Below are 15,860 nucleotides of genomic sequence, written 5' to 3'. Positions count from 1 at the left end.
CAACCCCAGCAGCACAGGTCCCTGCTCTCCCAGATAGCGCTCAGAACTGAAACACTTCAGGATTTAACAACAACAACAAAAAAGTACAGTTTTCAGGCAGTTAGCTCTTCTAAACAAGGAAAAAAAAAATCCCCAACCAAAGCTTTCTTGTGGAAAGCAGTCCTTTTGACAGAATAATTTGCTCCAATTTTCCACTTATTTATTTTTTTAATCGGAAAGGTGTTTCCAGCTAGCCCGAGCAATGTGATCGAAGCCAGAAAACAAGAGCAATCGCTTGCTGTTCGATGCCCAAGCGCTCCACGGATGCTCGAGAGCAGCCTGGCTTCAGTGCTCACGAGAGCAAGGAGGGGACAAAGCGTCAGGGTCGGGTGAGCAGAGAGCAGCCAGCAAGGATTCCCAATATTTCCAGAAAGAGCAACGGACTCAACCATGGCCAAACGGATAGACTGAGGATGTACAAAGACGAGGCCAAAATACAGCTGCAAATATTGACTCTGATTTTCCAGCTTGCCGGCTTGCTTGCCATTGATCTCGTGCACCAGGGGTAGAGCATCAGGAGAAAAGGCATCCAAAAAAAAGCACAGCTCTGCCAAGCCAGGCACTCCGGACTGATAACCACGTAGTAGTTGTGCCTCGCAAATCAGATCCCTGCAGAAATTAAATTAAAGAAAACGCAAAAAGAGGCAAAAGAAGTTTCCACGGCGCATCATTTAGTTACAAAATTAACCATCCCCAGTGTGTCAGTGCAGTTAAAGACGTGTGGAAGCACTGGTCAACGCGGTTTGATTTTCCATGCTTTGCAGCTTATTATGTTAAGAGATTTAAGAACACAGCCAAGGATGCAGCTCGGACAAGGCTATGCAGCTAATTCTGCATTCTCACAAGCAGCAAAGCGCTCATCCCTCTTAGCTCGGCTCAGCAGGCAGAGATGCAGCTTTGCATCTCAAAAATTCATTTCTTTGCTTGATGCCTCCCATCTCAAGAAACAGACCGGCTCTTCACAGCATTGCATCCAAGAGGGAAACTTTCTGCTGGGGAAGTGTTATCCTGGAGACATCCTGCACCGGGTGCTCATCCGGAGCAGGGGGGTGCTCACACCCCGCATCCATCCCCAGTGGGCCACCAGTCCTCACCTAGGGCAATCCCCACCCACTAAAGGGCACGCAAGAGGAAGAGGGAGGCTGACTGCAGGGGGGAAGGAGGACAACAAAGCATCTTCCCCAAAAAACAGCTCCTCAACGTCAGGGAACGAGGCAGCTGCTGCTCCCACCAGCATCATGGGCAGGACGAGCAGCACCGGAGGAGTGCTCATAGCAGAGAGAGCAGAGGAGAGCTTCCCTCCTTGTCCAAAACCACTTAAGGCTGTTATTTAAATGAAAAAGGAAAAAAAAAAAAAAAAAGCATCTTGGCAACCTGCAAAAGCTTGGCTTTTTGGCAACCTGCAAAAGCTTGGCTGGTTGAAGAAGCAATTTCTTGTTGGGGGTTTTGTCTTCAGATGAGCTTGCCTGGCTAGCTGACATGGGGGGGAAATATTAAACGGGTTTAATTCCTGTCCCCAAGTCTTACTGCATGCAAACATACATGGGCCTTTCTTTCTAGGGTTTCCAACTCGCTAATTGAGACATTTCCTCATGGAAAAAGAATGTTCTGACCCGAGGAGCGCTCTGCTGGCACTGAGTTTCGAGTGGGGGAAGCTCCAGAGAGGCACAGCACGAGGACAGGATGGGCACAGCAGCAAGCACCGCGCCGCACTGCTGGGGAGTTGCATTGGGTTTGGGAGCTGTGAGCAAAGGGCAGGTGGAAAACCAGCTGGGAAACAGCTCGGGGTAAGCTCGACATCTAGGAAGGCTGATGCCTGGAGAGAAATCTTTTTTCTTTCCTTTTTAAAGCAATCCAGCCCTGCACACGAGAAGTCTTCTCAATTTTTGCTAGTGATAGAACTATTTCTTCTGCCCTCGGAAAACACAAGAGCAGAGAAATCGATTTTGTCTAAAAGCATTAACAAGACAAAGAGCTAAGAAAAGCACTTTTGGGTCAGAACAAGCCCAGAAAATTCAGGGAGAAAGGACCGAGGAAGAAGGTGGAAAGACATGAGAAAGGCTGCAACGGGGACGTGACTGCAGCCACAGTTACAGCCTCGCCAGCATGACCTCTGACTGGACCAGCTCTGTGGTTTTTTTTTATTATTATTAAAAAAAAAAAAAGAAAGAATTAAAACCATTTTGCAGACTCATGCAGAATGCACAGGGGACAGAGAGGGATTTCTAACTTTATATAGGTCAAACATCATCCACAAGGGTTCACATGTTATTCGGCGCGAGCACAGCCACTGCATAAAAATTAAGCTTCAAAGCACCCCAGAGGGCTCCCTGGAAGTTTGCTCTCTCCAACCTGAGGAGCAGCAGAGCAAGAATTCACTCCGGATCGATACGTGGCACAGGCTGGAGGTAAGGGGGCTGGAAAACAATTGCTCATTTCTACAGCTCGAGGGATATGAGGATGGAAAACGCTGACAGTGGCGGAGCAGAGGCTCCCACCATGGAGAACCATGGTGGCACGGCCAGGACACCCTGCTGGAGGTGGCACCAGCCAAAATCCAGAGGTCCCACAGGATGGAGGAAGAGGTTAGGGCGCATGGGGGGGAGAGGGAAGCTCCATCCCTGCATCCCAGAGCAGTGCAGAGGACTGGGGAAGCTGTACCAAGGAGGACACAGGCGGTGCCCGCAGCGCTTCCTGCAGCACCAGTTTGCGGGCAGGGGATGCCCATGAACAGCAGGAGGCTCCCCATGCACTGCAGTCCCCAGGCCTTGAGCACGCTGGAAGGAGCCCAAGGAAATGCCCAAGGGCCTGGATGAGCGCATGGACCCCATCCTCCAGCCCTGCTTGGCTTAAAAGACGTGCAGCCAGCACCGGTTCTCCGCCACGAAGCTCCCTGGTGCGCCCCGGCCCGGGGACACCCTTGGTGCTTACCTTGAGCTTCTCAAAGCGATCGCTGAGGGATGCCACTTGGTGGTCCCGGTGGCGGCCCACCAGTTTACATAAGGCACAGATGAGCTGGTCGTCAGCCACACAGTACATGTTCACCTTCTCGTTCTCGTGCTCCAGGCAGGTGAGTCCTCGGAAGTGCGCGTCGGGCACGGGCTCCACCAGGCGGTGGCTGGTGAAGGGCTTCTTGTTGGGGTGGGTGGCCCGCAGGCAGCGGTCGCAGTAGGACACCTCGCAGGTGATGCACGTCTTGACGGCGTCCCGCGGCGGGTCCTGCTCGCAGAACTGGCAGGCGATCCTCTCGCCGGCCACGGACATGGTAGGGCTGTTGCGGTACGTCCTCTCGCGGCGGCTCTCGCTGGGGGAGTTGGGGCCGCTCAGCGACGCCTTCTGGAAGCGGTCGATGATGTTCTGCAGCGTCACATTCCTCTTGAGGCCCTCCAGGCCCCGGTGGTTGAGGGAGATGACATAGCGGCAGGTGGGGCACTGGAAGGCGGTGATGGGCTCGATGGACTCGCTGGAGGAGCAGCTGGACACCAGGATGCGGTGGGCGCAGCTGAAGCAGAGGCTGTGGGCGCAGGGCAGCAGGAGAGGGTCTTCGAATAACTCCAGGCAGATTGGGCAGGTCAATTCGGACTCCAGTGTTTCCATCTTTAGTTAAAACGATCCCGATCCAGCATCAGAATCTCAGGAAGCTGGTCGGTGACCTGGCGGGGAGGAGAGCAGAGAGGCAGGGTGTGAGACAGCAGCTACGTGGGCTGGGGCAGCAAAGCCGGGCAGCTCCTTCCCTTTGGGAACAGACACACAGGGAGGTCGGAAACACCCAGCTCCTTGCACCCCGTGGCTCTTTGCACCCTGATGTGGCTCCTACAGCCTGACTGGGCTCCTCTGTCCCACCACCACGTCCAGACCCCAAATGGCATCTGGGAACCCTGCAGGACAATAGCTGTGCTGGGAGGGGATGGAGGGGCAGCAGCAAGCTCCTCTCTGCCACCTCCCACCCCAGCCTGGGAAGACGACTGGGACAGCAAGGCCGAGAGAAAACATGGGAGAAACCACACGATTTCATGCTGCTTCTAGCAAGCGTTGCCAAAGAGAGGAACTGGAGGCTGTGCTGGTTTCCCACATCTGAGGGCTCAGCGAGGGCAAAACCAAGCCTCCAAACAACCCCTCTGTGTCTGCACCGTCCCTGCTCTTTTTGGAGAAGGGGAAGAGGTGAATCATGTCCAGGAAACTCTGAGTAAAGCGGGTCAGGAGGTCTAGCGCACCGTCCTGCTCCCAGCTTTCCCCTGGCCGCCTGTTTTTTAGGAGAGAGGAAAGAAGAGCAGCCAAATTACAGGCTGTACGCTCCCAGACCTCAGCTGTCCCCTACTGCAAACCAGGGATGCCCAAATCAGCTCCAGCTGGGGAAAACGAGCTCAAGGCTTGAAACGGGCTCCTTTCAAGCACCAATACCCAGGACAAGGAGCAGCTCTGGTTTCACAAAGCACCGAGTCCCTTCCGCAGCTGCCTCTCCATGCGGGAGGGAGCGAGCCCGCAGCAGCGTGCCGCGCACCCCTCCCCGAAATGCAAAGCTCGCACGTGGAAGGGAACGACAGCCTGACAGCTACCAGGAGAAACCACACGCTTTCCCCCCCCAGCTCCGCCGCAGCCGCACGCGGTAGCGAAGACTAATTAGCAAGAAGGGGCACGGCGGTGGGCTTCCTCCGGGTCTGCTCCGCGTTAGAGGCGAGCGGCCCGTGCCTCTGGTGAAACTGCAATCAATTATCCGGCCCCGCTGCTTCCCCGCGGTGCAGGAACGCGCTGGAGGAGCCCGCTCGCTGCTCGAAATTAGCATGCGAGCGCTCCGGGTTGACACCAGCCCGGAAACGTCTTCTGCAAACGAGAGGCAGCGCTTAATTAGGTGGGAAGCGGCGGGGGGAGCGGGCGCTGCGGCTGCTGGGGGATGCTCCGCAGCGGAAAATGCAAACTGCAGCCGAGGATGCACGGAAAGGGCAGGCCAGCCGGGGGATTTCTGGCCAAAATTCGCGGCGAGGGTGCCTCTGGCGAGTGGGACACCTCTGAGGGAGATTGCCTGTGGGATGCTGGGATGTCTCTCCAGCCACAAGCTTTTGATTTTCAATTAAAACAAGAAGCCAGCAAGAAACCACCCAGGAGAAAACGCACGCTCTCAGCCTCCCTTAACCCGGCCACCCTGGCTTCTTCAGAGCTCTCCTTCCCTCTGCACACCTCTAAGAGCTCAAAGATCCCAAATTCAAGCTGCAGCCCCCACCACAGATCACCAAGGTCCGCGGCATCTCCCACCTTGCTGCACCAGGTGCTGCTGCATTGCTCCCCAACAACTCTGCCCATCCCGGGCTGCTCCAAGAGCTCACAACCTTAGCAAGACCTGCCCAAATGTGTGCTCACCCACATCAGGATGTTCCAAAACACCTTGGAGTCAGGGTTTGTCCCTTGTTTTGCTGGGACACTCCAGGCTGAGCACAGCATCCGCACCGATGAGCTCCCAAAAATCCATCCAAACAAACAAAAACGAGTTGAAACAGCTCTTTGCTTTGTTCCTGGTGGCTATTCTTATGGTAATCTTGTTTTCCTCAACAGGACGACATCCTTCAGATCTGCGATAAGTGGAAGGAGCCCCACAACCAGGGCTGTGTGACACAGAGCGGGGAGCTCTTGGGGAGATGCACCTGGGCGAGCCGGGCGGCGCTGCCTTCGGAGCCTTTCATGCCTCTCACTTTGATGTTCACTTTGATGTCCGGGACCAACGTGGCACAAGGAATAGCTGATTAGATTTAAAGCTGCTTTGTTTACAGTAATTAACTCCCGAAATAAATGTTAAAGACCCGTGGAAGTCAACACGGTTTACAAACAGCCCCACGTCATGCGTGCCCGAGGGTCAGCCGGCCCCTGAGGACAAGGTGGGCACCACGCGTTTCTCCCGTGGGGTGACAAGGCTGGGCTGGCAGCGTCCTGCCAGCTCACGTCACTGTGTCACACGTCCCCACGTGCCCAACCCAGCCCGTGGCAGCCCCTCAAACCCGTGTCCCGGTGGCACGAGCCCTGCGGACACGTGGGGTATCAGCAAAGCACCTAACGCAGAGGTGCCCCCATCGCCTCTCACGAGGCATCACATTTACAGCCTCGGGGTTGAGCCCAAGTCCCACGTGAAGCTCACAGGTGCTCTGTTAGCAACACAAGGATGTGTTCCTCCGACCGTGTTTGGACAGCCCTGAGTCCCCTCGGCTCCTTCTGCCCCTGCTTTTCCCTTGATCCCCGGTGTAAGAAAGCTCTCGCACATCCACGCCGTGCTGTCCCTGGGCTATGGGTACCAAAACCAAACCGCCCTTCCTTTCCAGACCTGCTTTCCAGTGCTCACAGTCTGGGGAAGCACAGGCTCCTCAGGCTGATATTTTCCACACCAAGCTTTATTTTTTTCCTTCTCCCCCCCCACCCCAGGAAAACTTCAGCCAGGATTGCTCAGCTGCTTCCAAGAGCAAGCCTTAAAAAAATCCGCTCTGCTGTTCCACCCTTCTGCAAAATAAATAAATAAATAAATAAAAAATATGGCAACCCTTTCCTTAATTGGCTCCGTGACAGCAGGATATAAAATCTGGGCAGCAGTTGTCTTTGCGCTTTTTGTTGTCCTCGGGAAAACGAGCTGGGAATTGGATCACGGTTCAGCCTCAGGAAGGATAAAAATCCCCGTCCAGCACCGGGGCCGCATCCAATTTGGGGGGCGGTGGATGCAGACGGGGGGCAGGGGGAGCCCCTTCGCTCCCCCCAGCCCGGCAAGCAGCAGCCTTTCCCATGCGCTCCCCAAAATTTGCCCTGGGACAGCTCTGCCCCCGGAGAACCAGGACTCCTGCCAGTAACAACAGCCAATCACCGTGTAATTAGCGACAGCTTCCTAACGAAGATACTCAAAGCAGAGAGAGAGAGAGAGAAGAGAGGGGGAGGCAATCAGGCTCATCCAGGCAATTTGCACCTAGCGTTACCTAATTTTTACGTGCTTGGCTTGCAGCCTTGGGAAATTTCGTTCGCCACGAAATTTCCAGCTCAAGCGGCGCGCACCTCGCCGCCGGGTCCTCCTCGCAGCCCATCTGCCAGCAGCGGGCAGGATCCGGCCCTTCCTCCCACGGCTCCTGCCTCAGCTGCTTCCTCAATAGCTCTCGGTTCGTCTCCCAACCGCTTTATTGCAATGCTGAAGGAAGGGAGAGAAAAAAAAATAAAAAAAAAAAAAGGAAAGGAAAAAACAACCGAATTTCCTGTGTAAAAGTCATGCTTTGTTGTCCTTAATCCGTCACGCCGAAGCGCAGGCATTTCCACACGAGCTTTAATTATTTTCTCAGCCAATTTACTCCGTGCTGAAATAAAGCTCACTGGGCTGTAATTCCCACAGTTGTCCTTGTGCCTCCCGAAATTAAAGACGGAGCAGAAGAGGCTGCGCTCCCGAGCAGCACTTGCTTCTAAGGAGAGCTGACTTTCTGCTGGCAGTTCAGCCGCTTCATTGTCGAGTTCCTCCCAGCGAGCTGGCTGCAGCCCACCGGGTGCCGGTGATTTGTTGCTCTTTAATTTCTCCGCTTGCACGCTGCTTTCATCCCCCTGGGGAGTTTTGTCTCCATCTCTGCCCCCGTCATCCCGGCTGATGAAACGGATCCGCTCCCAGCATCTTCCTCCTCCCGAGCTTCTCCCCGCTGAGGCCGGGGCTGGGACGAGCTCTGTCGCCTTCAGCTGCCTCCCCCGCTCCTCGGGGTTGTTTTCCTTTGCTCCCCCATCCTAAAAACGGGGGCTTTCCCAATGTGCCACTCCACAGAAGACTTGGTGGCAGAGATGAAGGCCCAGCCCCGTTAGCATCACGGGTCGGGCACGTCCCGCTGTGCATCGCTCCCATCCTCCCCAGGCTGCTCCCTTTGGGGTTTTCCCTCTTTTTCCCTCTTTCCTACCCCATAACACGCCTCCGTTCATCAGACAGCTCCACGAGCCTCCACACCGCTCACCTCCAGGGATTTCTGTGACTCCCCCAGGCACGAAGAAGCCCTCCCTGCACCAGGCTCCCCCCCGTCCTCCCCACAGCACACCCCGCCATCCTTCCTGTTACCTCATCCTCGGTGTTTCCCATTATTTTACACACCCAGCGACGTTTCTGCAGCTGTGCACACATCGATCGGCCCCACGGTGATGGGGCGAGCTCGCTCCACCTGCAGCCAGCCCGAGGGGAGCGCAGAAGCCATCCTCCTGCTGGGACAGGGGACACGGGGAGGGCTCGCCATGGGCAACCCCACGGCGCAAAGGTGCCAAAGGGCAGAGACCTCGGTCACCTCCAGGACCTCGGAGCAGCAAACCCCAGAGCTCATCCCTTTCTCCTCTGCTTGCACCCTTCTGCTCACAGGGAGGATTTTACCCATCTCCTACAAACCCTGCCCGGCTAAGAGGTGCGTGCGAGGCACCGTGCCCTGCCACCAGCCCTGCCCAGCCAGGTGACAGCCCCCAGGCACGCACAGCACCCGTGGCTCCCAAAAAAACTGGGGCTTGGAGTTTGCAGCATGCAGGGCCGGGCTGGGCTTTTTGCAGTTTGCTTCCCAGCCCCAGCAGACACACAGGTGATGGTTCCCCCACAGCCTGGCTGGTGCAGGGCATCTCTCCCCTGCCCCAGGCCCCCCTGCCCGAGATCTCGCCGCGTTCCCTCCATCCATCACCCGTCCCGAAGCTGTTTGCTCTCCTCCCAGCCCTCACCCGATGCCATTCCCCTTCACAGCCCAGCGCTTCCAGCCGCTCTGGAAGCTAAACCCCGCTTGCTCACTCATCGTTTTAATTAAAGCTCACCCTGGTGGAAACACAGTACCCTGTCTGTGAGAAGTACACCCGCGTGGACGCCCATCCGAGGAGTTTCACGGCAGCCAGCCCCGGTTCTTCCAGCCCCGGGGGATGCAGGGCCAGCTCCTTGCAGCACCCAGCTCGGGGTGAGCTGGTGTCCCCCTCCAGCGCTGCTGCATCCCTTCCCTCTTCACCAGGCAGCCTGCAATGCAGCTCCAGCCCAGCCACGTCCCCGCAGGCAGCCAGAGGGCTCTGGCTCCACAAGGACAAGGGGAGGGCACGGCTGCAAATGCCGTGGTTTATATAAAAAAAAAAAAAAAAAAAAAAGAGCAAGCCATGGTTTTTATGGTTTTTATCCCCAGGATGGACACTGCATGGAGATATCCAGGGTGTAGGCACACACCCGGTCGATGCGGTGCTGCAAAAGCCCCCACTAGACCAGAAGCAAGGCAGAGGAGCTCTGCAGAGCCTTGGGGCTCCTGGCTGTCCCAGAGCAGGCTCTGAAGAAGGAAGGCAATGTTTGCCACCACGCAACGCATCTGCTCCAAGCAAACAGCGCATGGCGAGGAGCCAGCCCACACCGGAGCTCCCCGGGGACCCTCGTGCCCTGCAAACATCGAGGCTGCTACCAGAGGAACCTTAACGCTGAGGCGTAATTAAGACAGATCGCATTTCGAGGAGCATTTATCAGGTCGGTTATTCCGTCGCAGCGGGCGTTTTCCCCACTTTGCTTTGGAGCAGTGCCAGCCACAGAGCAGGCACGCGCAGCCCCCTCGAGCCGTCCTGCGCTCTGCCCGACGGAGCTTCTCCTCCCAGTTCCCTGCCTTCGTGCTGTCCAATTTGCTCCGCTTTAGCTCAACAGGAGCCAGCAGCTCTCAAACACCACTCCACGAAAGGGAATTGGGGCTGTCCTGCTCACAAGAAGCCCCCATAGAAGCGCTTTTGCCCACCCCAACCAAGGCGCAGTGCCAGCGTCGAGGTTTCCAGCACCCTCACAGCCAACTTAGGGCCGTGGCGCATCCCCAAGGACCCCCGACACATGCCTGGGGACGTGTGAACCCCAAGCAGCATCGCTTCAGCTCCATTTTGTGCCCAGCACACGCTCCCAGAGCCGCTGCTCGAAGCCTCCTGCAGCCATCCCGCCCCACGGCCTCGTGCGCCGCTAATTACCGGCTGCACGCTCCAACCCCGGCCGGGGCCGGGCTGCTCGGTCCAGCATCCAAACCCCAAAAACCACCAAACGCGACGCCCGGATGCAACGAGGCCGCGCTCACGACGGATGCCACGGAGTCGGGAAATTCAAAGGCTATTGTGCTGGGTTGTGCGAGTTTAAATATATCCTCGTGGGCTCCTTGGGGTTGCATTCCTGGCTAAGCGGGTAAGATAAACAAGGCTTCCTGCAGGAACTGCAGACAATGGGGAATAATTAGCAGTAATCCCCCATGCAGAAACAATGCAGGTAGGAGATATTTTGGGCTTTCACACCCTCCCACCCCACCGTGGGCAGGAAGAGGCACCCAGGCTGGTGCAACATAACCCAAGGGTTGGCTCACACGGGACGCAGAAGCCCAAGCATTTGGGGCTGTCCCCAGCAGAAGACGGTGGATGCAGACGGATGAAGGTCTCTTCAGTCCTTCCCAGGCTCTGGTGGGGAGGACGACGCTCGGTCCCCACCCCATCTTTTCGGAGATGGGCAAATCGAGGCTTGTTTTCAAACCCTGACAGCTCCTTGGAGCCTTCTGCTACACCTACCCCGTGGCAGCGCTCTGTGCACGAGCCAGATTTCCAGATGCCCGCGGGGTGCACGGGCACGATGATTTCGGGGAAAGGCCCAGCAAAGCTCTCTGACCGGCTGCCCCCAGCCCATCACAGGCTGCACCCCACCCGTCACCTCCACGCGTCCCCATGGCAGCTGGGGTTGGCTTGGCACGTCCCCGCCGCCGTCCCTTTCAGCTCTCCGTAGATGCAATTCTCTGCCTAATGACTTCAGCAATCAGATAAAAGGGATGGGAGAGAAAAAAAAAAAGACTACATACTTCATGCCAGAAAAATGCAAACGTGTCACACGCGGAGGCACGGGGCCAAAAAGGCACAGCAGCCAGCACCCGAAAAAGCAACCTCCAATGACAACCAGAAGCTGGGATCCCTTTCTCCAACATGTAATGAAGTCAAAGAGCAGCGCAACTTATTTTCCTCACTAATTACCTCCAGTTTCACATTACAGGCGGTTTTTCACAGCTGGCACACGGAAATCCCAGACACGGAGCTCGGGCATGCGCCGGGGCTACCAGCAGCAGAAGCTGCAGCATCCTTTGCGCTTTGTGCTCCCCGCGCAAACACTCGGGGACTTGGTGCCTCCTTGCAGACTTCACACACAGCTCTCCTCGATGCCCGGAGAGATGGCAGGAGGCACAGGAATAGCCCACGCTAATCAAGAAATGGATTTCCCAGGAGGAAAGCAAGCTCGAAAGGTGAGGCAGGGGCTCTGGGAAAGCTCAGGTGTGCTCATGGGGCCAGCGGAGACCTTGGAGGGCATCACCAACCTGCCCACCACGGAGGAAGAGGATGCTCAGCCCCGAGAAGCCCCCGAGATGCTCAGCACTCTCCTGCAAGACACGGCCCAGCCCGTTCCTCCTGCCTACAGGCTCCTGGCGCCGTGCAGCGAGCGTCGGAGCCGCCCGCAGCCAGGGAAAGCCTCCAAGCACAGATCGGAGCACGTTCCTGGGAGGGGGAACAGGAACAGGGCAGGCAGGCAGAGGCATCGGCGGGGAGAGCCGAGGCCAGGTCCCAGCACGCCGCGGCCGTACCGTGATGCAAAGCGCGAGCCAGGAGACGTCGGGGTGAGTTTGCTAAACAAACGCAATTGGTTTTGGCTCCCACTCCTGCACCGCTGAAGCTCGTGGCCGTGCCAGCGGAGTCTGGGAGCCGGGTGGGATCCGTGCCGTCCCTTAACCGTGTGGCTTCGTGGCCTTTTGCAAAACCAAAACCTTGTTTATTCCTCATCACCTCTGACACACCGCTAAGGGTGCTGCCCAGCTGCACCCTGCGCACACGCAGGGATGTGCGCACGCATCCATCCTCTCTGCTCCCACACAGACCTTGGGCCAGCTCACATTTACGACGCTGCGCTCCAGCTCGGCTTCATAAAGATCTCTGCCTGCTGTCTGAAGTTAATTTTCCCCCCTTTGGTCGATCAACTCAAAATTGGGTTTGCATATTAAAATGAAATTTAATTTCTAGGCCATTACCCCAGAGCGGGCTAGCTCCCGTGCCTGCAAAATGAGACACAAACAAACAGACCTAGCAATTAATTTCCCGGTTAGACGCAAATTCCAGTAATAAATAATAGTAATGATGTTCTGCAGAGGCACAGGGACCCTTTCATTTCACAATACCCAACCCACGTCGCGGGAAGCCGGCAAAGCCTCGCTGCTCCTGGTGCGTGGCGAGCTGCTCGTGCGCGGCGCTGGCAAACAACCCTGCTGGGCGCTTTCTTACGAGGCCTGCAGTCAGCATCCTCTGGATTCGCCTTGCTTCGCACCAACGTGGCAGGCTTCCGATTATTTCTCATCCTGGCTTTTCACAGCCCGCTAGGTTTTATCTTTTCCTCTCAAGCAGAGGGCCCAGAGAAACGGAAAAAAAAAGAAAAAAAAAAGAAAAAAAAAAAGAAAAGAAAAAAAAAAGAGTTTTGAGAGCTTGCAGCACCCAACACTGCAACAGCTGTAAACAAAATCAAAATTTAAATAAATGTAGAAATAAAAAAGAAACCACAAAGCAAGCAAGCAAACAAAAAACTAAAACCAGAGCAGCGGCAGCATTTGCTGAGACGTGTCTGGGGAAGAGCAGGCGTCCACGCACCAGGACAGGTTGCTTTGCAGCTGGCTCCGAGCACGCTCCTCTGCTTGGCCGCATCCCAGCCGGCGCAGTTTTCAACAATAAACACGGCTTCCATCGGGAACCACCCTCCGGACCCCGCACGCCGTTTCCACTTCAGTGTAAGAGACTCGCCCGCATCCACGCAGCCCCAAAACAGGCCTGGAGAGTCCGAGGGAGGCAGCCCTGGATCTGCGGAGCACGCCAGGTTTTTTCCAAGGTGCACCTGTGCCACGTCCCCTGCACCCGGTGCTGGACACCAGGGGACACCGGGGACACCGACTCCGCGCACCCTGGGCACCCGCGAGGCTGCAGCGAGCAGAGGTCCCCGCGAGCATCCCTGCCCAGAAGGGGACTCAGATATGAGGAGGATTCAAAGGCGAGAGGGGAGTGGGGGAAAGGGGTGGCGGGGGGATGTCCCTTGCCCTTTGGGCTCCCTGGGTTTGCTTGCTCGGGGAGGGACAGACAGACAGAGCCTCCAGCCTGCACAATAGGCGATTTCCTGAGAAAGGGCAGCGTATCCAGCGGCACAAAAGGCTCTTATGCTGCTGCCCAGCAGCGGCGGGGAGCTGCCAGAGCCCACAAGAGCCGAGGGAGCTGCTGGGGTCCCCCTGCTACCAGCCCCCAGCTCCCCTTCGAGGACGCAAAAACGGTGCCGGCACCATCCCGGCCAGGAGGCACGTCCCACTGTGGCAAGAGTTACCGCGATGTTTGCAAGCAGCTGCACGTAAAAAAAAAAAAAAACAACACCACAAGAAACCAGGAAGGCAGCGTGGGATCTGAGGGCGAGATGCTCCCCCCGTGCCAGAGCCCCACCGCCCTCGCAGGGCACGGGGCAGCTTTCGGCTGCGCACAGGCACGGCTTTGTCCCCGCCGCTGACCTCTGGGCCCTGGCATTTTGGGCAGCCCGGGCTGGAGGCGGTAGCAGAGGGAGGCTGCTCGTCGGGCCTCCCCCCGCCGTGTCCTCTCGTTAATCAGAGAGGCTCATTGGCAAAACAAAAAAAAAAAACAAAAAAAAAAGATGAGGGTGAAGGCAGGCTCTCATTAAGCAGCAGCACGCGCTTGTTTTCTGGGGGAAGAAAATCCAGAAGCAGCCAACGTGATCCGGGCACCCGGCGAGCACAGGTTCAAGCCCTGCTGGAGCTGCGGGGAGGAGGCCAGATCCTCAGCCTGCTCGCTCCTGCCGAGGAGGATGCTGTAAAGGGCCGGGGAGCAAGCCGAGCTCCGTGCCGACCCTGGGGCACCCAAATCCTGCTGCCCAAGCACCCCCAAACCCTCCTGAAATGTCCCCAGAAGGGGGCCACCAGCCTAAACTAGAGGTGAGTGACAGTGGGTACGCTATTGGGAGCGGTAACCCCCTCCCAAGGAACAGCCACACCACAATTAAGCCTCACGGAGGGGAATGGCCATGGGCACCCCGCAAAGTCCCGGTTACGGCGTCCCCGCTTCAGCCTCCCCCTTTACCCAGCACATCTCACCAACGGGAGCCGACTCGAGATGTAACAGGCTCCAAAAAAATAAAACCCCACAACCCCCAAAATGCTTCTCTCCAAACTATCCAGCAGCCCCGACCTCTGGCTGCACAGCGACCTGCTCTGAATCCAACTCCAAAATTGGGGATAAAACCCCAAGCGCTGGCTTCGAAACCCGCCTCTCCCTCCCCAAAACGGAGGGCAACGCTGCGTTAAAATTAACCAGGAGGCATTAACGCATCTCCAGCGGTCCCAAGGATGCTCCCACCCTGCCTGCAAACCCAGGCTACCCCCACACGTGTGCCTAACGCCACGCAAGCTGCTGGCACCCAAGCTGTACCCGTGCCAGCAGCGCACCCAAGCACGTCCTTCCAGGGAGGGAATCCATCGCACGCCTAATTTCTTTTTTTTATTATTATTATTTTTAAAGCGACGTTTACAAAACAGGCAGCGCAACTTTCCGGCCGCGCTGTGCGTGCGCTGCTTTCCCCCCGCTGCCGCAGGAGGCTCCGCAGGGCACAGCCCCGGCTCGGAGCGCACGGAGAGCGCCGGCAACACCCAGGGCTCCGGAGCGACACCGGCACCACCTGCCCGGAGCCCCGCAGCCGCTCCCTTCTCCCTCCTCCTCCTCCTCGCCCCTTCCCCTTTTCCCAGCCGGTTTTCCAGGAAAACATTTTTTCCACCCCAACATTTTGCAGCCAGTTTCCCCCCCTATTCACCGCGGGAGGAGGGGGGGCTAAAAAAGCCCAACGCTCCCCTTCCTGCGGAAACCCCCGAAGCCTCGGCGACCCCCGGGGGGGACCCCACTCGGGACGGGGCCCACGCACCCCCCCGCCTCTCGAGCTCGTGTAACTTCCACGGCAACTTTCTCCCCCCCCCCCTCCCCTCTCCGGAGCCCCGGCGGGGCGAGAGGCAGCGGGCTGCTGCCGGGGACTTCACGGGAACCCCCCCGGGCTCGGAGAAAAGGAAAGGAAAAAAGCCCGGGTGGGGGGGGAGAGGGGGTGGTAGGACCCAGAGCGACCCCCCCATACACACACGGAACCGAAAAGAGCCGGGATGGGCGCACGGAGCCGCCCCGGCGCCGGAGGGATCCGGCGGGGGGGCGCGGAACGGAGGAGAAGCCGCCACCGGGGGCCCCCCCAGAACCTCGGGGCCCCCTCCCCAAAAGCCCGGCACCCCTCTCCCGGTGTGCCAAGCCCCCCCACGTCCCCGGTGCCCCCCTCCCGGTGCCGCTGTGCCTTACCAGCGGGCTGCGGCAGCCTCCCCGCCGCTGCCCGGGCATCTTGGAGGCGGCGGCGGCGGCGGCGGCGCGGGGGAGACGGCGGCGGGCGGGCGGCAGCGGAGCGCGGGGAGGCGGCGCCGAGCTCCCGAGCCCTCCCCCGGCCGCCGCCGCCGCCGCTGCCCCTCCCCGCCCCGCCGCAGGTGAGGCGGCTCCGGGTGGCACCGAGCCCCGGTACCAAACCCCGCAGCGAGCCCCTTCCTCCCGTTACCGGCAGCTGGGAGCCCTGGGGGGACCCCTGGGGGGACCCCGCTCTGCGCTCGGTTGCGCGCAGGGATGGGGCTGCGGGGGTTGGGGAGGGGCTGGACGGGGGGCTGGGGGGCTCCAGGAGGGGCTTGGGGGGCTCCTGGAGGGGCTTGGGGGGCTTGGGGGGCTCCTGGGGGGCTGTGCTGCTGCGGGAGGGGTGCGGGTGCGGGTGCAAAGGGCAGGGAGGG

General features: G+C 58.2%; 1 protein-coding gene across 2 annotated transcripts in view; it reads right to left on the bottom strand.

The window, feature by feature from the left end:
- MID2 (midline 2) overlaps positions 1-15,529 on the bottom strand; it is a 57,621-nt gene extending 42,092 nt beyond the window's left edge. The window contains exons 1-2 of one of the 2 annotated variants that reach the window (XM_068697405.1): positions 15,391-15,529; positions 2,971-3,692 (exon numbers count right to left, since the gene is read on the bottom strand). In XM_068697405.1, the coding sequence (XP_068553506.1) occupies positions 2,971-3,636 (666 nt within the window). In that variant the 5' untranslated portion in view covers positions 3,637-3,692; positions 15,391-15,529. Of the gene's footprint in view, positions 1-2,970; positions 3,693-6,983; positions 7,105-15,390 lie in introns of those variants that run through there. The other variant, XM_068697406.1, reaches the window with a different exon arrangement.
- Between the last annotated feature and the right edge of the window lie 331 nt (positions 15,530-15,860).

This window comes from Anas acuta, chromosome 13 (assembly GCF_963932015.1).
Source record: "Anas acuta chromosome 13, bAnaAcu1.1, whole genome shotgun sequence".
NCBI classification, from domain to species: domain Eukaryota; kingdom Metazoa; phylum Chordata; class Aves; order Anseriformes; family Anatidae; genus Anas; species Anas acuta.
The sequence above is the reverse complement of the archived record's forward strand: the minus strand, read 5'-3'. Positions and strand labels throughout refer to the sequence as shown.